The sequence below is a fragment of the Neopelma chrysocephalum genome, unplaced genomic scaffold (assembly GCF_003984885.1).
Source record: "Neopelma chrysocephalum unplaced genomic scaffold, ASM398488v2 Primary Assembly neopelma1_62, whole genome shotgun sequence".
NCBI classification, from domain to species: Eukaryota; Metazoa; Chordata; class Aves; order Passeriformes; family Pipridae; genus Neopelma; species Neopelma chrysocephalum.
Genome location: NW_020897719.1, coordinates 3,975,044 through 3,997,949, shown reverse-complemented (window position 1 = coordinate 3,997,949; position 22,906 = coordinate 3,975,044). Strand labels below are relative to the sequence as shown.

General features: G+C 37.8%; 1 protein-coding gene across 4 annotated transcripts in view; it reads right to left on the bottom strand.

Annotated features, from left to right (window-relative positions):
• Nucleotides 1-3,379: 3,379 nt before the first annotated feature.
• The window catches only part of ADAMTS20 (ADAM metallopeptidase with thrombospondin type 1 motif 20), a 100,772-nt gene continuing 81,245 nt past the window's right edge, over nt 3,380-22,906 (bottom strand). For all 4 annotated transcript variants that reach the window (XM_027682237.1, XM_027682239.1, XM_027682238.1 and 1 more), the window contains 11 exons: nt 17,248-17,415; nt 15,825-15,998; nt 11,134-11,304; nt 10,272-10,472; nt 10,015-10,144; nt 9,763-9,857; nt 9,570-9,664; nt 9,047-9,180; nt 8,451-8,542; nt 5,708-5,812; nt 3,380-5,025 (listed from right to left, as the gene is read on the bottom strand). In XM_027682237.1, the coding sequence (XP_027538038.1) occupies nt 4,936-5,025; nt 5,708-5,812; nt 8,451-8,542; nt 9,047-9,180; nt 9,570-9,664; nt 9,763-9,857; nt 10,015-10,144; nt 10,272-10,472; nt 11,134-11,304; nt 15,825-15,998; nt 17,248-17,415 (1,455 nt within the window). In that variant the 3' untranslated portion in view covers nt 3,380-4,935. The remainder of the gene's footprint in view (nt 5,026-5,707; nt 5,813-8,450; nt 8,543-9,046; nt 9,181-9,569; nt 9,665-9,762; nt 9,858-10,014; nt 10,145-10,271; nt 10,473-11,133; nt 11,305-15,824; nt 15,999-17,247; nt 17,416-22,906) is intronic.

Here is a 22,906-nt window from a genome sequence, read left to right as displayed (position 1 = left end):
GGAAGAGAAGCCTCTAGAAGCAAAATACTGTCATTATGTACCGTACACTTTCTGTTCCTGCTTTTATGTCAGTACACAGGTTGTGTGGTTTCCCTTTGAGGTAGCACCTATGAATTTACTCCTCTGTTTTCCTGCTCTCTCAGAAGTTAGAAGCAGGAATTTAGTTAAAGAACTGGAGACAGTGTTGCTTTTCTGGAAAGAGTAGTAATAAACCCAAGACAGAAAACAATAATTGAAGGGCAAAAGTATTCTTAGTTAAATACCTTGTAAATCCTGATGAAAGGGACTACTGGCGGTTGCCTTCCTAGCCCTGTCTGAGCTATGGTATTGCAAAACAAACTTAATTGTACAAAAGCAAATCATCTTCTGTGGATAGGAAGGTTAAATGACAGATGCAACTCCAAGTCAGATAGCTTGTACTTCTGTTTAAACAAAATGCAGCTGATTTTCCCCTGCTATTGTCACAGTTCTGCTCTGTCTGAAGGAAAGCCAGTATTGTGAAGAAGGAATGTCCTTTAAAAGCAATAACTTTTTTTTTTCATGATCTATTTAGCCTATTTGCAAAGCACACCAGAGAGAGAGAGAGAGAGAAAGGCTGAGGCCCCCCTCGTTGTTTTTAATGCTTAGATACGAGACCATCCTGAAAAATCATAAAGGCTCAGGAAATGATGGCTAAGTATTACAGGAGAGCAAAAGAGGTCGTACAAGAGAGACCATAAGCTGGTCCATAGGATAGAAATACTTCCCAGAGTTGCTACTCCATAGCCTGGAGGACATTATCTCCTACTGGTTCTGCCACGGTGACCTCCAGTCATACTTTACCTGCATTAAGTAAGATACTATGTAACTCTTCAAGGTATTTAAGTGTAGTCTTTAGTATTTCATGGTTCAATTTCTACAAAAGTAGAAATATGGAAGTATATTGTATTATGAAAGTCAAATTTTGAAAAATGCTTTGGCAAGTTGCTTTAGAGTGCAATTGGAAATTGTTTCAATTTATAAATAAAGCCACCATGGATTAACTGCCAACATGGATTACTAAGAAATCTCAGCTGTGATGTTTATATGTGATGCTCATTTTATTGTTCCTTATTTAAATATTCAGTTATCTCGCTCGAAAGCTATTTTTGTAAATAGTTTTCCTGCTCTTTTTTTTTTTTTTAGTTCAAGTTAAAATACTACAGCGTATTTCTGATCCACTTCTAATTCAAGTTAAGTTTTGATAGCCACAGGACATCAATTTTCATAAATCTATTTGTTTCTTTATGGAAATAATAAAAAGCAACTCCTCACCTTCCTCCCTAATCTTATTTAAAGCCCTGCAAGATGTAGAAAGGACTTGTAAGACAGTAATGTTTTATTTAGATTCTGAATTTATTAGGGATCTCATGTGTTACTGCAATAAAACTGCAAAGACATAAACCACCTTCCCGTTACATGTAACTTTCATTTCAAATAGTCAACAAAACAGAGAAGTTATGCTGAACATATTCCAGGTTACAGGGGTGGAAGAAAAGCCCAAACCTTTCCCTCATCTTTTCAAGTATGTCTTGGATATCACAGCCTTTCAGTTAGACAAGAAAAATACATGACCATCCATCAGAAAACAGCATAGACACATATACATGCTAAAGTCACACAGTCACAGCTCCTCCCATGAATGCAGGATTGACTGATTGCACAACACACATATTCCAGACCAAATGCCTGGGCACATCCTGCTTCTCTGTAGAGGGAGACTACACCAAGATGAATTCCGCCAGAACAGAGACCTGCTTGTGGACCCAGAGCCATAGTTTTCATCTGCTCTGCTACCTCCCACATATAATAACCCTTGGGGAAATAGAAGACATGTAGGTGATGACTTTATCAAGAGAAGTCACAGGTACTGTCACATGGCAGTACACCATTTCCTAGCACATCAAATGACATTTTGTTAGACAAATGTGAGAAACAAGGTTTTTTACCTCTAGTCCATCTTTGGCACTCAATATTCAGATAAACATTAAATGTGTGTGTGCATACACACAAGCAAGTTAAGTACAGTTGTGTCACCTAATATGCTGTTATTGATGGGATTGAAAAGATCCTATAAGCTATGTAACAATCAGCTTTAGCTATTACCATTAGTTTGTTGGTTTTTTTCTGTATGGAATAGTGATGGGACAGTTAAGCATAAACTAAGCATAACATAAACTGTGTGACTGTGACCAGCCATGGGCAGCTCAGCAGATGCGGACCCATGAGGTGGAGCTCACAGCACTCTCATGGGGCACCCTGCTACTCTGTCAGGCATCTCGGCTGCCCAATGTGATGGAAATTCACAGCAATTTCAATTAAATGTTGCAAGTACAACCCATGATTCTCATTTTTTTTGCATGGATCTTCTAACTGGTCAGCATCATCAAGTCTTCAAATTCTTCAGAGCTGATCATCAGGTTTATGTTTTCCTTAAATTGCCTTTGGGATAAAAAGTTAGAGAGTTGAAATAAGGTGATTGATTAAGTCCTTTTTCCTGAACAAAATCAAAATTCTTACACAGGGAAATCACAAAATGCCAGAACATGCAATTACTTTTTCCCTACACTAGGCTGAAACTCCAAATCCAAGATGAAAGAAAGAAAATACGCAAAAAACTACAATAAAGTACAGTGCTGTTCTATACAGAAGTTGAAGTGGGCCACAGGGTTTGTTAGAATCACAGAAAATACATTTTTACTCAAAAATCATTTCTATTACCCAAGAAAAACACACTGTGTTGAATATTGCATTGTCATTTTGCTTGGTAGTGGATTTTCAGAGTGCCTTTTTGGCAGCAGAGCTGAGTGCTTTCTAGCCTTTATACGGGCTGAAAAGAAAACGTTCTCCTGGGGATAGAGGGAACTGCAGTTTCCCTTCTGCCAAAGCAGCTGTCAAGGGACCATGCTGTAAAGGAATTGGATTGAGTTAGCACAATGAGAAGGAAGATTATTTCAGATTTCTAAATTGTTTCAGTTAATGATTTACAGGGCAACCCCCCAAGAAAGGTATAGGGCAATATGGGTGGACAACAGCAAAGAGCACACAGACATGAAGTTTGTCCCTCTGAAGCAGAATTTGCTTCCATGGAAAATATTCCTATGACTATAACCTGCCTGTGTGGCAGTTATTCGACTATAAGTCAACATATACCGCTGTGAAGAAGTATTAAGAATGCTGTTATTCAGGGCATAAAGAAGTTTAAACGTTTTTACATTTGTACTAAGCACACAATACAAAAAAAAATTCCAAACAAAAGTACTCTAGTATCATTCACAGAAACATATTTATTATATAAATATTTTATAAATTACAAGATTTTAATTGTAAATGTAAACAGTTCTAGGAAAACAATGTTTTATATTCTTATTAATGTTTACAACTATTACAAGGCACATAGTGCAAAAATACATTTCTGATGCAGAGATCACAAAATAATTACATACACGTGTTATCTAAAACAGGAGCTGCATACAATTCTGTGGTACAGTATTGTTTTTAATTAATACATATTGCTAATTCATGACTAACTCTTTGTGGGTAAAAATATGATATAGCTGCCATTTGATCTACCAATTTTACCAGCATGCAAAATAAATATTTGGTATACAGAATGCATATTTTCAGAAAAAGTATGTATAGTTATCTGGTACATAATATATATTATTATGTAGGTAGAAAATTTTATTATGAATACCTGAGAGTTGGCCCTGAAATGCATTATCTCTATATGGATATATTTCTACAGTTCTGGACTGAAAAGTAATACAAAACAACAAATCAAAGAGTGAAATAATTTTTTAAACCTTGTAACTCTTTCATACACTTACTTTTCTCGAAGAAATAATTTTAAATAGCAGATGTTAGAACTGTATTTGCAAACATCGAAAAATCAAACTGAGTCAAAGATGGACACCAAAACCACTGTGGGGCTTGATGTTGCCTCTGTCAAGGTTTTTGACTAAGGTTATTGAAAAATATGCTGAATTGGAATGCCAAGGGCATATACTTCAGCCTTTACTAATACGGTATTCTCCAGGGTAAAGGAGTAAGGTGTATATGGAAAGTGCTTAAGCAAATACATAGTTGTACAATCACATACAAGATGCTATGGTAAACAGAATACACTGCTTTTACGGTATGCTTGGATGAGAGGCAGGGATTTAAAATCAGTTTTCAAAGCAATTTGTTTCCTTATTTTCTTTTCCTGTACCCACAGCAAACCTAAGCCCAGATGTGTAAAATGTGCCATAGAGAATACAGAGGCTAAACCACACTTCTCAGGATTACTGCTAGGATTTGAGCACCATGAAGAATATAATGAAAGGGATGGGGAAAAATGCTTATACTGACAGCAAAATACACAGATCTATAAAACTACCTCAAGCATTTTGGTTATGTACTTTTCTGCTATAAGTTATCGACAGATAATCCCTAAAAGTTTGCACAAAATTGTAAATACTTGAAATTATTACCTTTCTTCTCTATAGACCAATAAAGCTTTCTTTTCTATATTCTAGTACAGTCGACCAAGAAGATCAGTAGAGTGTAAATTTTACTGAATACCACATAAGGAATCACACTGATCAGTTGCAGGTAAAGAATTACAATTACGGTAAAATTTAGAGTGTTACCCATGGTAGTAACTTCAGTGCAATTTACTTGCTAATATACTCTGTATATTGAATTAATGCCCCCCACTAACCTGAAGGTTTATGACTGTGATTTATGCACTTGCTAGCCCACATACACACAGCATGACCCCAAGTAAATCCTGAAGAAAACAGGAATTCTTAGTAGTGAGTGTTACAGTAATGAGTATTACGGAGATGAAAGAAAATATATATACATAGCATCTACAATTTGTGCCTAAATGGCAGATGTCCCTGCTTTGATGCTCTTAGTACATCAGAGCGCTCATTGTATTTGAAGCTGGAGACCTGTAATTGTGCTAGGAACACATTTTCCACAAAATCCTCCACATCTTCCATATATTTTAATACCATCCTGGGAATTAGACAAAGAGAACAGTCAGTCAAGAAAAGCAATTGAAATCACAGTTGCACAAAAAGCTTCTCGAAGTTTGCACACAACAGGCCTTTGGACAAATTGTACCTGCAAATACTAAACCAAGCAACGGCATCAAATTAGAAAAACAGGCACAGAGATCCTTTATCACTATCACTTTATACGTGGTTTCCTGGCTTACCATCCAATGTTGCCTTAAACTGCACATACTTGCTGTTCCTGCTCAACTGGTCTTGGTTTCCCATGAGAATCAATTTGGAGGTAAGCAATCTATAAGGATCATCTGTAGTATGATATCTTTAAAAAAATGTGGGGGTTTGGGTGTTGTGTTTGGTTTTTTTTTTAAAGTATCTTAAGAAGATACTTGAAGATCCCTTTTAAAAGGCATAGCAAAACTTCTAATAGACCTAATTAATATAACAACAATCTTAAAATCAGTTAAGAGAAGGGCAGGCAGACAGTGTTGGTCTAAATTAGATACTGGACAGTGTGATTAAACATGGTTTTCTGCATTACATCTGAAAGAAGACTTAAATGGGTCAGAGACCTTGAGTGCTATTTTTGATTCATGACTAGCTTTCACTACAGTCAACACTTGTACCTTTTCAGGCATAATATTCCAAGCCATAAGAGCAGGTAAAGGAAAACACCACTGACTTACGTGGGATTTGTGTATGTCAGCAGTTGCATAGTTGCCCTGAGCAATCCAGCTAACCGTACTGGATAGTCTCAGACCTGTACCAGTCAAATTAATGCTGAACTGTCCCTAGAAAAACAAAAAGGAAAAGACAAGGAAATGAAAAGAAAAAAGAAAAAAATACAGAGCTGATAAACAAGAGTCCAAAACACTAAAACACTTTACATTGGCGTATCTGCACATATCACTTACGATATATCTAAACATTAAGTACTCAAAGGTGTAAAAATAATATGGGTTAGTTACACTGCAATATACCCTTTCTGTGGACTCCCAGGACATAGACACAAAACCCAAGTTATTTTTATTGCTTATTGCAGTAAGCACCACCTGTGCATCAGCTGATCTGTAGCATCTGTCTGCAGAGTCTGAAGACAAAACTAACATCAGACAATTCAAATTATTTTTGCCTTTTCTACATAAGATATTTTAATTTACAAAAAGTACAGACTTGAAAAAGGCAAGAATGAGGTTGGTTTTCTTGAAAGACTTTTTTTGTTTTTTAAAGTGTCCAAACTTTCTGGAAACAACATGGTCAAAACATACTACTGTCTGAAAATTACAGACAAATCACTTCTTAGCCATCTAATGCTCAAATTTTTGTAGGCACACTGTCTAAGCATCATCATTTTATCATCTTCTATTTCTTTTTCAGTATAACCAATAAGATAATTGAATATGAACATAAGTGGAGGTTAAAATAAATAAATATATTGCTAAATTGAATGTTTTCCGATATAAGCCATTCGAAACAGATATAGAAGCTATTTATTCTAAAATATTTGCCTACGCAAATACTTTGAAAACTAGCTTTAAAATAGTCACTTCATATGAGAATAGGAAATATATTAAAAGCAACAAACTGCACTACCTTGGTAAACAAACCGGGATACAGAAAATTATTAAATTGCATTCATACAGAAGTGAATATGCTGGAAAGAAATACTACCTCCACAAAAGGCCTAATGGTTAGTTTAGGCTGCACTACAGTCAGAAAACTGCACACCTCCACACTGAAGGCCAGAATTTCTGTATTCAGACCTAGTCAAATTGCTTAAACCACAAGATCAAAGCTTTAGCAAAGGTAAAATTTTTATTACAAATGGTAGCTTCTGTATTTTATTGCTTAATAATGTCATATACATATATATAAAATTGTGTGGGTATACGTATGTGTGCATGTATAAAATTATAGCATTCAGCTTTAATAAAAGCTGAATTTGTGATTCACCAAAATTTCTTTGCAAAAATTCAGTCTTCCATTGTTCAGCATGGCAGATCTATTTTGAGAGCACTTCTGTGTAAAGTTGCTGCACTTAGAGCATTTAACTCAGGAAGAGCTAATGTAAACTTTTATGGATAGGGTAGGTTGTTCTTCAAGTGCCCACAAAGTGGAAGACTTCCATTTAATGAAGGAGGAAATTCCTACAAATGGTGTGGAATGCTTTCCACAGTTAACAGGCCCAAAGTAACTTCTTTCAGAGTGACACTTTGCAAAAATAAATGAGAATTGCTATGCACAATTGTAATGACAGCTTAACAGCTGTCTGACATATCATGCAGCATGCTCAAGGCCAGGAACAGATTTCATGGATGGAGAGTACAGAAATGGAGGCCTTTTGACTGCATCAAAAGTGTAAGATTCAGTGCAGATCTTATAGATGGAAACGTGTCAGTGCCAAACCATGTAAGCAGAATGACCTCACAACAGAAGTTACAGATCACAAACAGATTTGTATTGTACTGCTCCAACAGAGTTTGCAGGTTGAAGGTATCCAATACTGTCATGAACTCCAACTGTTTTCTTGTCAGGGCTAAAGTCTGCTGAACCTAGGCCCTTCATTTGTACATAAATTGCACATAAATTGTCTCTAGTTGCCCTTGGTTGCCTCCACCCACAGAGCTTAAGTTTAGGCACCCAGGATAGATAGACAACACAGATAGATGTCCATGCAAGTCTGAGCCAGTCGGTCTAAACTCCTTTATAATCAGTAAAAAGAAATTCACTTCCAGAGGACAGTTGACCTCATACTAAATTGTCTAATAGGGTAAGATTAGCTGAAGTGTTTTCTAGGGAATTCTATTTCTGCCAATGAGCTCCAAAGTCAGCCTAGGTTGACTAGTTCAGACTATGGCTACATCTGTCTTATTGAGAAGGACACAGAGTATGAGCAGACCTGTAGACGAAAATGTTGAGTCAGAGAGCCCAACATCTATAGACAGTGCACAAATTAGGGTCTTCCTTTGGACTAACTCTCTTCTAGTTCCACAGACTGAATCCTCATTAGAGTGTAATAAGAGTGTAATACCATCCTTCCCCTGAGCTCATTATTTGATTTAGCTTCATTCAGAAGGCATCCTGTTCATGTCTTTCAAAACAGCCCTTCAGAAGAGGAAACAAAGGATACATCACACCCAGAGGGAGGGAGGGAGAGTAGTACATGAAACACATAGAAAGCTGGATATTCATATATGGAGCCTACAGGGAAAGGGTAGAGTAAACAATTTGAGGGAGAAACTGTGAGCGGGGGATAGTGGAACAGGAGAGAAGAGAGTAAGAAAAAAGTACTTATTAATGTTGTACACTGACAACACACAATAGGAGATTGGTTTAGAACCTTACAGCTCTAAATAAGTCACACAAATATTTTCTCTTCCCTCATGTGAATATTTGAAGGAGATAAGAAATAATTGTATCACTGAATACCTGCGGACATCTGGCAGCACTGTAGCAATCTCCAGCTGTAGCGAATGGTACTGCTCTCCCAAGTATAGTCTGAGCAAAAAGAAAATCTGTGGCTAGAAAACAGAAAATTACTCAATACAAACTGCTGCATCTGAAGTTCAGGTGAAAACAGTATGAAAAGTCCTTACAGAGTGTTTTAATTTTTTATTTGGGTGGGGTTTTTTTTTGGTTTTTTTGTTGTTTATTTGGAGGGGGAGGATGTGTGTTTTGATTTGAGGAACTAAGCACAGCATAGGAAGATTTCTACAAGAAAAATAAGCTGTGGGCTGAAACAGAAAAAATTTATAAAATGAAGATGGTTCACATATAAAATATGAATCTGTGAGATTCATGCCACTTGACCACCTGGGAGAAATTAACACGGGAAGTAGTAGTGGTTTTTCTTTTTTTTTTTACCTTTGAAATTCCCATTGAACTCCTAAATTAAATAAGAATTTTCCTTGCCCCAAAATGGCACAACTGGATCTATAAGTGGATCAAAATGATAACTTGGTGATCACGACCATGTACAATGTCAATAGAATGCTCACATTGGCTAAAACTGACAAAATGCTTACTTTTAATTTGCATGGAAGCTACATCAAATCTTATTTTGCTGAAAACCGTGAAGCCAGCTGCAAGGTAATCATTTCGACAGGCACAGTCTTGCCTTCTGCTTCCATTGAAAGGACATTCATATGGATTCTGCAACCTAGAGAATAGCAAAGATTTAGTTTTCCTTTTGACATTTTTCCATAACATAATATCAGTGAAAAATAAGTGTATATGCCACATAAAAACAAGTAAAAAACAATTACTGAACAAAAAGTTCAGCTTTTAATCTTAGCTCAACTGAAACATTAATGTCGATTGAAGCCGTTCCTACTAAAGTCAAGATAGAAAACAAATATAATCATTTAGTGTAAGTAACATTATTTCAGCCTGTAAGTACCCACATTTCTGCATGTGTGTTCACATGCCTGGATATTTAAAACAGAAAATCAAGGACAAATCTCATCTTTCTCAGAGAAAGTATTATTTTATTATTTTATTTTGGAAGGAACAAATGCACTTCATAAAGTTATAAAAATGGTTATGTACCTTAATCCATATACTTCAGAAAAGTTGTCTGCTTCACCTTTTACCAGTGTCAAATATTCTTTGGGATTCTCCAAGTGCATGCCTGAGCAATAGATCTGGAAGAGAACATACAACCCTTTAGCAAAATCTTTATTAGAAAAGTGTTATTTCATAAACATATGTGTTCATAAAAGCTCATAAATATTAACAGTACCTTTATCATCCTTCCCTTAATGTTAAGTAGGTATTCACCATCCTTTCTAATCCCTTTTTTAATCTGCATATCTTTGCAGGTGGTAAGAATTTCACCTTCAAAATGAATGATTAAATCATATTAACATTTCAGGAATAGAGCTTACTTTTAGAACTTTATTTTGCATAATTGTGTTCTGAATATATTTATAGCTTTAATATACATAACCTGGGAAAACATTAACTTCAGTAGAAAATTACAACTGTCACTTACATTCTTCCTCATGGCAGATCCTTCTGGCATTTGGTTTTAAATGTGGCAGGCACAAGTCACTGGATAGGCCATTTCCAGTCATACACTCTACAGTTCTCTCCTTTATCCCCACTCCACAAGATACTGAGCACTAGACATGGATAGTCATCAAGAGTTAGTTTAGAAAGTAGTAAATAATTAACATCATTATGTTGGCAAATTAGTCTTTTTTATGTTAGAGACAGCTATCAAAAATGAGCTTGCAGATCTGTACTCACTTTGGTCCACTTCCCCACTCTCCAGGTAGCTGCTTGTGAACATCCACTGATATTACATTTATAAATGTATGGGGATGGCTCTACCGGGCATTCTTGGTACGTTACAGTTTGAAGGCCATGGGTATGCTGATTTTGAACAGAATGGATTCCAACACAGTACGTGATCCTCTGCTGATAACCAAACCCACAGCTGGTTGAGCACTAAAATAAAATTCCCAAGCACAGACATTATTTCTGTGAAACTGAACCTTTCTGCAGAATTGCCATTACAGATAAGTCAGCTCTGATCCTTGCTCTGGCAAAAGCCTGTGATCCGATGCATGCCACCTTGGGCTGGCATATCAGTATGCAGAAGCGAAGGTCTACAATAGTTACACATGCAAGGAGCTGGAAAGCTCAATGCTGCCCTTTTTTCAGAGCTTACAGAGGTTCCAGAGCCATTCCCTTACAGCTGCAACACACACACAGTCAGGCACACACAGGTAGTGCAGATGTGCAAGGGAAACAAAGCACCGATCAATCGCTTCACTGACATCAAGGAAAAGATTTTTGGTTACTTGAGTGATGTCAGCTTGCAAGACAGTTTCCTGGGAACCAGCAAAGCAATCCTGTGGTAGGGACAGCTCTCCTATAGCTGGTGATCACAGGTCCTGGCAGGTTAACAGAGGGCTGATAACAGTCGCTACAGTAAGTCACGGCTGATTGGGAGGGTCAATGCGGAGAAAGTTTAGACAGCCACGTTCAAATGAAAACATACCTTTTTTTTTTTTTTTGCTACACACATAAAGTACATTTTACAGAAGTATAATATTTTTAAATGTAAAGTTATATAAAAGATGCGTGAGCAGTATAATTACTGTACCTGTGACAGTTCTCCTGTGAACACAACATATTTAGAGGGAGCCACTCTGCAGGTTTTGGATGATGGAGGCTTTGTGGCAGGATCACAGAAGCTTTCATCCACTTGGAGCTGGTTTCCATTCACACACTTAATGATCCGGTATATTTTCTTTCTTCTAAATGATGCTGAGCACTAAGAGTGAGAAAATCAATCGGTTTTTGTACTTTAACTAGACATTTACAGAATGAAGTTATCTACTGATTGCCACACACCAGTAAAACCCAGACAGCAATACCTTTTATGACATCTGCTATCAGTGTCAGACTGAATTAGTCACTGAACCAGAATCCTTCACATTGTTTTCAAAGTTCAGTTACCTCTAATCAGCTCACAAAAATCAACAGTGTATAATAACAACACTGTAACTGTTGGGTTAGGAGAAAATGAAAATGTCAAGCCAAGATGATAGGGTGAGTGTAAAAGCTCTTTTGTATGAAAAGAGAAGAGCCAAAAAAGAATTTCAGTAAAATATGAAAGGAATAAGTTGGTCTTGAAAACAAAACAAAAAGTATCCCTCCAAGCATGTACATATTACACTGATAAATAAAATGAAAAGAAAACTGCCTATTAATCAAGACAATGCCAGCTTTGTGTAGCAGTACCTGTTGAGCCTGTGCCTTTGCCCTCAGGGTCCTCAGACCTCTCCCCATGGCAAGCTGTTGGAATGGAGAGTCACCACAGTCGGCCAGGACATGATGAGAACCTTGCTGCCACCAGAATCCAGAAAAGTGCAGGTACAGCCTAAGTAATACATATCAACATCATGTCCCCAGCTACGGGTGCCTCAACTAAGGTGTTTGGACTTGCTGTGATAAAGAAGAAAAACTCGCCAGTCTCAGCAGAGGCGATAATCAATAGCACCAATAGGCTGCTGGCCATCCTTGCTGACGGGATGCACAGCTGGCCCACACTCAGTTCTCCACCAGGATCCCAAGGTCACTCATCCCCAGCCTGGGTTGCTGCAGGAGTGCTTCCTTTCCAGGGGTAGCACTTTGCATTTGTCCTTGTTGCATCTCATGAAGTTCCTGTGGTCCTATTCCTGTAGCATGTCCAGGTCCCCTGTATGGCAGCCCTGCCCTCCAGCAAACCAAACAGTCTCCCCAGTTTGGCACCACCTGCAAACCTGATAAGCAAGTACTGATCCCCAAGGAGCTGCTCCACAAAATTTGCTGACCTAAGTACACTAATGAAAGAAGATGCAAAATACACATTTAGGCTTACAAACTCCATTTAATCTGAAAGCTGTAAACATGCACAGACCCAGATAAGGGGGGTAGAGTTTGAGGAGAAAAAAATCTGACAAAAATCCACTTACATTAGATAGAAGCAAGATTCTAAGACTGAAGGAGAAATTTAAGCATTGACTCATGACTGGGGTATTAAGTGCTTATAATCTCCAAGTCTTGCTGTGTGATAACCTTCTTTCTTGAAAAGGTGAGGTGATAGTGAGGATGGCAGGAAATCAGAGAAAGCAGTGTAAGTAAATCAGTGAGAGGCTTACCTACCTGTGCAGAAGACCTGCAATATACTGTGGTCCAGCAGTGGAAGCCTTACATGCAATAAGCCTTTAAGAAACCTAGTCACTCACAGAATGAAAATGTTGTGTGGACTTCTATCAGGGGATGGAGTTTGGATACAGTTGGATGGTTTGACTTACAGAAATACCTGTTCTTTTAATGGCATGGAGCAGCTCAGAATATTAGGCACATAACGAATAACCCACTCATGAGGTAATGAGGACAGCTAGAAGAATACTTTGCATGTTGCTTTATACTTTAGCCTTGTAAACATTCTTCTCCTTAGGATAAAAATGCTTCAGCCAGTCCACCAGCCACAAGCTGGAGAAACACTAGACGTGGAAATACCTCTGCTGTGCTGTGACTGGTGAGGCAAGGAAATGCCACACAAGCACTCAGAGCTAAGAGAGTTGGGCAAAACACTGTGAGTTTGGTGTAGGACGTTTTGCACCAGGAGTGGAATACAGATGGATAAGCACTTGAACTACTATTAGAATCATAGAATCAACCTATGGAAAAGACCTCCGGTATCAACAACCAAGACCACCCTTGATCCAACACCACCATGGTTACCAGACCACGGCACTAAGTGCCACATCCACTCTCATCTTAAAAACCTCTAAGGGCAGAGAATCCACCATCTTCCTGGGTAGTCATTCCAATGTCTGATTGCCCCCTCTGTAAAAAATTTCTTCCTAATATTCAACCTAAACTTCCCCTGGCACGGCTTAAGATCGTGCCCTCTTATCCTACTGCTGGTTGCCTGGGAGAGGAGACCAACACCCACCTGGCTACAACCGCCTTTCAGGGAGTTGTAGAGAGTGATGAGGTCTCCCCTGAGACTCCTCTTCTCCAGGTTGAACAACCCCAGCTCCCTCAGCCTCTCCTCATAGGACTTGTGTTCGAGTCCCTTCACCAGCCTTGTTGCTCTTCTCTGGACCTGCTCCAGCAGCTCAATATCTCAACTTCTTGAGCTGAGGGGTCCAGCACTGGACACAGTACTCCAGGCGTGGCCTCACCAGGGCTGAGTACAGGAGAAGAATCATTTCCCTGTACCCACAAGGAAGAATCACTTCTCTGGTCCTCCTGGCCACACTGTTCCTGATCCAGGCCAGGATCCCATTGGCCTTCTTGGCCACCTGGGCACACTGTTGGCTCATGTTCAGCTTCCTGTCAATCCAAACCCCCAGGTCCCTTTGTGCCTGGCTGCTCTCCAGCCACTCTGTCCCCATCCTGTAGCACTGCATGGGGTTGTTGTGGCCAAAGTAGAGGACCCGGCACTTGGCCTTGTTGAACCTCATCCTGTTGGAATCAACCCAACTCTCCAGCTTGTCCAGGTCCCTCTGAAGAGCCCTCCTGCCTACCAGTAGATCAACATGGTCCCTCAACTTGGTGTCATCTGCAAATGGTACACTCAATCCCCTCATCCAAATCATCAATAAAGATATTAAACAGAACTGGGCCCAACACTGATCCCTGGGGGACACCACTAGTGACCGGCTGCCAACTGGATGCAGCACCGTTCACCACCACTCTCTGGGCCCGGCCCTCCAGCCAGTTCCTAACCCAGCAGAGAGTGTCCCTGTCCAAGCCATGGGCTGCCAGCTTTTCCAGAGTCTGCTATGGGAGACGGTGTCAAAGGCTTTGCTGAAGTCTGGATAGACCACATCCACAGCCTTCCCCTCATCCACCAATGGGTCACCTGATCATAAAAGGAGATCAGGTTGGTCAGACAGGACCTGCCCCTCCTAAACCCGTGCTGGTTGGGTCTGATTCCACTACTGTACTAACACGACATGTACAGGGCTGTATATGAACGTAGTGAGAGAAGGGAACAGAATACAGGAATTTTAAGCAAACAGCAATACCCATGTGGAAGAAGTTATGAAATAGCTGGAGGATGTAGTGAAACACAATCCATTTCTGGTGGAGAGCTCCCAGCTGGAATATACAAATGTTTGCTGGGAAAGGAAAACTCATCATCATTCTTTGAAAGTGTATATTTGTGCTAAAAGGACATTCTGAGCCACTTTCACTAATCTCTGATTTTAACAGAAACATATGAGAAGAGAATACTTGGAAGAAACATATATTTTTCCCCCTTCTCTCAATAAAGCTTAACAGAGGAATATATATGTCTAAACTGCATGACTATAATCCAGGTTTTGCAGAGGACCAGAAAATGTTTTATATATTAACAGTTGTCACTTCTACAGAATTGTGTCTCTGAGACTTTTGAGTCTTCATTTTCAAGGTTTTGGGGGGGTTGCCCCATGAACTTTAGCAGTGCAGATTATTAAGATGCCACAACTGTACAAATTGGGTTTTTGTTTCATGTTACAGCAAGAGACAGGTTCTTTTGTAAACCATTTCAGGAATTATACATAATTTTTGTTTTTCCTCTCTCCCTCATCTTTATATGTTTGTATGTTCGCATAAATAACAAAAGTTATTAAATTTTTAGCATGTAGAAAATAGTCATCATTTCTTGAGAAATGACAGTTCTTTCCTGAAGGTAACAGTAAATTTTCTTAAATATGAAAAACCATATTTGGTAGGAGAATGCTGAGTTTTATTTTCTTAACTTGATTCATAACTGGTAGGAGAATAGTGAGTTTTATTTTGCTTCTTATCTTTTCTTTAAGAAGAAAAGATGTTTTAAGTTTTTAAGATGCTTTAAGTCTTCCATACAGAACTTTTTGAAAATGCTGCTGCCCAAAGATTTTACCTCCACGTTGTTTATTTCCACATTACATTTCTTTTGCATTTCTATTCTTGAAGACTCCTTTTTAAAATGATATTTCATAATGAGGATTTATTAAACATCTTATGTACTATGTAGAGAACTATGTAGAGACAGTCCTATCAATAGGTACCTGCTCAGACCTCCACCAGAGCTTTTCTCTACAACAATAGATAAGCAAATCCTGTATAAGAGACTAAAGAAAGTCTTAGACATTTTTTGTCATTTTTTAAGTTTTGCAAGCTTGACCTTCAAAATATACAGCATGGCCACTTGTTATTCAGCAGCATAACAGCTATTAAAAATGCATCCAAACGTGAAAAAAAAAAAAGAAAACAGTATGACATATGACATCACTTGTTTACTTCATACAAGTTGAAAGCCTTACTTACATCTTCCCATTCATCTGCCAACCACCGGTAGGCCATGCAGGCAGGCAGCCAGCAATGCCTCTTGCTGGCAGGGCGGGTCTCATGGCTACACATTGCGTCGCTCACTTGCCCCAGGCCTGTCAGCTGACAATAGATGTCCCTTTGCTGAATCCCCACTCCACAGGATACAGAACACTAAAATTGATCAAAATTAATTATGTCAGTGTGAAATGAAACAGTCCCCAGAAGGGGATACAGCTGTTGTTATTGTGAGTCCTTAGGATATTATTTAAAATATACTTCACAGCCCTTATGAGTGTTTCATTATACCTAAAGAAACTGATGTTGAAAATACAAAACTACAATTAAAATAAAAATTTTTAAGAGAGACAGAAAACAAGTGCATCTGAGTCACCTATCTGAGCTCTCTGCTTATCTTATATCACAGTATGGACAATCACTATAGGCATTTGCAAAGCAAAAGTTTACATTTTTGCAAGATCAAACATTTGCAGCTCTGAGTTTACATCTTGCCTCTATTAGAGACTGACACCCATGTCTGTTGTTTTAAAATGCAAATATCATAATGAAAGAAAAAAATCTCAGCATTTTACGTTAGAAAATCCTGCAAATGGTGCAGTATTTTGAGGACATTTCTCTTTCTTTTGCAGGTAGTACTAAGGATTTTGAAACCCGAGGAACTTAAATGCCAAATGCCTCTTTTTGTTCTTCCTGGCCAAAGGCATTTCACTATACCACTAATGCTTACTGAGATACACAGACCCCTTTTACACCAGTCAGAAGCAAGACTAGGTCCCAAAGCCTACCTAAAGACTCTCAAGCCTAATCATAAAGTTCATATTTTTTTATCAAGTGTGGCCAAAATGAGGAGAGTGATAGCATGTCTTTACCATTGTGGGGATTTATATGTTGAAAGAGTGAGTGAAATGCAAAATATTGCAATGTGCTCAGTTACGCACAATTTTACAAGGTGAGAGATGTTTCATAAGACCAAGCCAACAAAATGGCCAATATTTGTGCCCACAAGCCCCTTTTCTTGTCCTTCCCCCACAAACCTGGCTTCATTTCAATATTTAGATTAGGATAGCAAATACAGTGATACTACTGAATCCATCACAGAAGGTAAGAAGTAAACTTAAAAAATTTACTGTTAATTTGAATTTCCAAGTAAGTTGAGGAAAGCCCTAAGTACCTATTCAGTACAAAATTCAGCTTATCAAATACTTAGTTTTTACAGACTTTTATTTTTCATTACTCTTAAAAGAAAGAAAATACAATCAACTACTTGCTAATTTATAGATTTCATTGTGATATGCATATAAAAAAACCTTCCTGACAATTATTTCCATTGAAGCAGTGTGTCATAAACATGATCTTGCCTTGTACCCTCACGAAGAAGATAGTTATGTCAGATTTTACTTACCTCTTTCCATTTGCTGGCTTTCCAAGTAGGACATCTTCCAGCTCTACATATTTTACGTGTTCGTGGTTTTTTCAAATGTTTGCAGTTTTCTTCTTCTATTTTAGATTGGAAGCTATTAAAACAATGCACATCACGAAACTTCAAACCTTTTCCACAGGAAACAGAACACTGAAAAGAAGAGTGTTATTTCATTACTTTACTAAAAGTCTCAGAGAAGTAAGAAAACTTGAAGAAGTTGTGGCGTCACCCAAAACAGATTCTGTGCCTATAGGAATAAGTTTCTGTATTATGACACAACATCTGCTGTACATATCTGAAATTTCTGTGTAAGCTCTCTTGTACTGAGCATTACTGATCAGGTGCCAAAGATTTCTCTTATCTTGTTCATTCATTGATGTCATTATTGACAAATACCTGAGCTCAGCCATCTGTATCCATGCAGGAGACAGCTTGATACTATGATCTCACAAGAACATGCTCTAGTGCCCTCCTGTTTCCAGCATACTGCTATTTTCGTGTAAGCATAATGCTTATCATAAACATTAAAGAAAGGAAAAGGCAAAATCATGGCTATGTGTCTTTCCAGCTATTAGGCTACACAGATATGTTTGCTTGGCATCACCTTTCCATGAGCTTTGGGTATCTTGCTGTATGTGGCAAAGAGGCAAGAGAAGAGGTATAAAGTAGACACCATCAGTTAAGGTGCAGTCCTTGGAGGCATGGACTTGCCCTGCCACCCCAGTATTCTGTTTCCTCCAGGAAGCTGCTACAATGTATACAACTGGTTCTAGGATCATCCTTGCTTCCTCCAAGGTAAAACTGATGGGGCTGCAGACATATTCTGTGAAACCCACCTTGGTAGTATGCCCTAGCTGTGACTAGAGTGTGTCTGACAGACCAGACTCTTCCAGAAAAATGGCCATTCCTCTGCTAAACTGCTGGACAGCTGTCAGACTTCAGTGAGGCTTGATTTTAATTCTTCACATCAGGGCTGTCCTCTGCACCTGCACTACCTGCACCTGCTTGCTTTCAGTATAAAAAACTGGCCAACATTTGCCTGAGAACAATAGTTGGGTGACAGTTTTAAAAATATAGAACAAGCATCTATAATAAATTAACCTGCTAGGAAAGAAACATTTTTCACAATAACAACAGTTTGTTAAACAGAATCTCAGCTGACTCAGTTGTCCTCAATACTGCAGCAATTTCTATGTGTCCTTAAACATTTCTATGTGTTATCTTAAAGGTTTAGTTAAAACTGCCACTCTGTTTAAAATTAAATCTTTACACAATAAAGCAATACATTTATCACACAATGCAATGGGTAGCATGTTTCTCTTACGCAACTGTATTTATAAAAAGATAAGAGCATTGAGTTGGCCACAATTTGCCTTTTACATGTCTGCTCTAAAATCTCAGTAAATAAAAATGTTTGTTTCTATGTTAAATAATTTTGCTCTCAACAAAACCTTTCAAATTATCTTTTTAAAATACTGTTCATGTAGTTTTACAATTTATGTTTTATTAATTTGGAAATGTCTTTAAGCTAGGTAGATAACCAAATTACCTAAAATTTTAATAAGGTAGGTCAGGAAACTTAAAACTCTGCAAACCATATAATTACAAAAGCCTCTCAGAAAACTTAGCTCTGAATTAAAAGGATTTATTTATCAAAGCAAGCAAGATAACTTGTGTGCACAAAAACTAAAACACTATTGTCATCTGATAATTTACTCTCCCTTAAAGTTTTTTTTCAGGAACTTCAAACATAAACTATAGACATAAACTCCAAAGATTCTTCCTTTCAATTCTTTAGTAGGAAGTAAAGTGCAGCAACAGAGTTACTTAACCTCCTCCTATGATTTTAGGAAAATACTACATGTCCCTCATTCCACAATGGCTTTTCCCCTCTGCAGAATAAATCAGGCTCCAGAGTGCTCCCTTGAGAGGCCTTATAGCCCTTGTGGGGACATCATTCCAGGCTGAGAGCAGCAACCAAAGAAGCTGTCCCAAGAAGTCCTCACTTTAGGAGCTGAGACTACCACAGCACAGAATTATCTCCAGCACAGCATAATCTCACTCTTTAATTTCGCATTGCTCTCAACACTAAGTACTAAGACAATACTTCTCAGTAGATAAACATGTTTGTTTATACACCTTGTGCAGATATCTTATATTCAACAAAAAATACATTTATTGTACAGGGTTAATGGCTGCTAACAGCAATAGACTATACAAAGAAATCTCTTATCCTGCATCTCAGTCTTAGAAAGATCTTCCCATATCTCTTCCCACTAGATATAACATTACATGTTTACTTCTACACAGGTTTAAACTGAATCTCGATTTTTTCGGTTGGGTTGTTTTTCCCTTCATTGGTCCAAATTCAACTGAGTTATCTCTGTTATATTTAAATGGACTAATTTCATCTCTATAATTTGTGCTCTTCCTTCTTCTAAAGAAAGAAACCGAAGGTTTGTGTGTTAAGTTAGTTTATTTAAGATATTGTTAGCAGTAACAGAGCAATGCCTGCTTCTCTTTCATAAAGATGTTCTACTAAATTTTGTAATTACAATAGAATTATAGAGGAATTAAGAGAATCCACATTTGGCTTTAATTCTATTAGACTGGAACCTGAAGAGGGAGTTCAGAAAGGAAAATACCAGTTTAGATGTTAAAAATAACAGAAGCTTTATGAACAGTTATGTCAAATATTTCACTCAAATACTGTTCAGCTCTGATGACTAAAGCTAGCTGAAACCTAGTTATCTTAACGTAAAATGCAGGAACACAAATGGAAGATACCTAAAATCTGTAGGTAGAAAATATTTCCAATTATTTTAAAAAATGTTTATTTCAATTATTTAAAAAAAAAATTAAATCAATTATAAGGAATATAGTTTATCTTTCTAGTAATATAATTTTGTATAAGTCATCTGATTTATTTTTTTTTCTTTGCTGTAAGAGACAGTAAGTTACAGGACATTGCCAAATCATACATGAAAATATTCACATTTAAATATCTTTTTCCAAGGAGTTTTTTCACTCCATGTTAATTTAATGTTATATTAAAAACTTAAAAAGACACGTTCAAGAGCTTGGGATTATATAAAAAATGTCTTAAATGCATCAAATCCTTAAAAATTGTAAGTTTTCCAGAAATACAGAGGCAGCATTTCTGCATATAGATTTGCTATCTTATTCTTTCACATATTCATCAAGATACAGATCTGATTTTCTGTTTCCATACATCCAAACCTCCTGTTGAATAAATCTTACACTGAAAAAAAGGACCTTCACAGTGCAAGAGGTGATTCAGCAGTATCCTAATATTATGGGTTTCAAATTAAGAGCTTTTCAATTTGTTTTTTTTGTTGTTGTTTTGCGTCTTAGTTGCATTTTTTAGCTTAATTCATGTAAGAACATTGTTGTTAAATTCGTTATGTTAACGTGTTGTTGCTCTGAAGGAATGAAAGCTTCTGATACTTTTAAAAGGTAAAAGACACCCCCAGACATTAAGCATTTGTAAACTTCTGCTTACATACAGTTGGCAAAACTTAAAAACAAATAAAACACCAAACTAAGATGTGCCTCCAAGCAGTTTTGCTAGAACCAAGTGCTTGGGGTACTTTAACTCCTGGAATTTCATGGAGCAGCTCCTACCTGCTTCAGCGTGGTTCCGCAGGGCCAGATTCTTACAGCTGCTGCAGTGACCATCTCCCACCAACAGCAGCATGAGGAATAGAAACCTAACTATCTCTAAGGACCAGATCCTTTATGATTTCAATGAGACCTTAATAAAATTTAGGCAACTAACTCAAGGATTGTTATTCTTAAAGCCTTGCATACGTATCAGTTACAGAAGCACCTAGGTTGCCCTGAGCCACAGTCAAGGACCTTAAAAATCTTCACTTAAAAAGTACTGAACAATCTAATTCTACAGGCATGCACAATCTTTTTAACAGACTACCAGCTCATTGCTTTACATGCCCATAAGGATCACCAGCATTCTGAAAAGAGATTTTCCTCTATTTCTACTAACAAGTCAAAAAAAGAAAGCAATTACTCTGAGTGTATACTGAGCACACAGCAGCTGAATGAGGCACATTACAAAACACAGTGATAAGTGATATTTAGTGCAATTAAAGAAAGAAAAATTCTCCTAATTTTTTTTTTTTAAACACATGAAAAAGTTAATACACTTGCCCTGGATGTAGCAGATCCAGGATCGTCAATGGAAAGTTCAAGAGGATATGTTATTCTGTATTTACAGTATTCTCCTGAAATTGGGCATATTCTGGCTTCATTCCTTAGATAAACTATTAAAAAAAAAATCTTATAAGGATCGTTTCCTCCCCAAGTGCCTTGGCATCAGATGCAGGCAGGTGCAGCTGTGTTCTTTACTGGATAGTGACTCACCTTTAGCAAGAGAAACGAAGACTATTCCTGTCCAATACAGCTTCTCATGGGAGGTTCCTGACAAGTAGGTGTTGCCTATGCTCCATTACAGAGAATGAATAGCAAAGATAGCAAATCAAGTCACTCAAATGATGAATCAAAAGCTTTAATCAATATAATAAAGTGGAGATGACTCAACATTTCTGTAAGGGCTGAGCATAGCTCCTGCTCAGTCCTCAGAATGACAATATAGAATCCACAGAGGATCCCTGAGTGGGACTCTCAAGTGCCTAAAGGTCTCTAAGCTTACAGGGAGATGTCTTGCCCACCTCTATCCCCACTGTCAGTATTTTCTTTAGAGAGCTGCATACTGAACACTGACCCAAGACACATGCCTGACCAGCTTCCCTTCAGCTCTGTAACATCAGTAAGAAGTGCCGAATTCTCACTGGTACAGGAGTAAAGCCTTGTTCTGTGCTCTGGAAGCCACTTTTAATGCATCCAGCCTATAGAACATTTCTTACAAGGCTGAACTTTGCCCTTCATAAGCTTGTGTTTCTTCTTGAAGCTCCCAAAGTGTTATTATGTGGTCTGTGGGGAAAGACTGGGGAAAGTACAACTGCACGTAACTATGGCTGCTTGATATCCTTCATTCAAACTCGAACATGGTCAAGAATAGCATAGTCCTTACTGCTCAATTTTTCTGTAATGTGGTTCCACTTGTATGACATTCCATACAATTGGAGGTTTATGGAGAGAGAGTACAATTTTTCATATATTTTCTGCACATGTAGGGAAAAAAAATCCATAAAATCTTTAAATCTCACAAGAAATTTCAAAATTTCTTTAAAAATTACAAATTGAAAAAACCCCATCCTGTAACCATTTTACACAGAAAACTCATCCTGTAACCATTTTACACAGAAATTCTAGCACTGTCTCAATATTGGCAAACGTCATATTTCCCATATGTCAGGTTCTTTTGAATACATAAATCTGCAATAAAAGCTGGACTTCATTACTATTGTTCAAAGTCATTCCATAACACTGGTAACTAGGATTCATCTGTTTGTGTTTTCTTCATAGCAATAAAGTTCTGTGAGGATCAGCCTGACAGAACTCCTGGTGCTTTCTGTGGCACAGACAGACTCTCATATAGGCATGCCATCATCAATTCCTACAAAACTGAGGGTCTTTCTGCAGCAGACATGCTAAAAATTTTTTTATTCTTTTGCTATTATTATTTAATTGAAAAATTGAA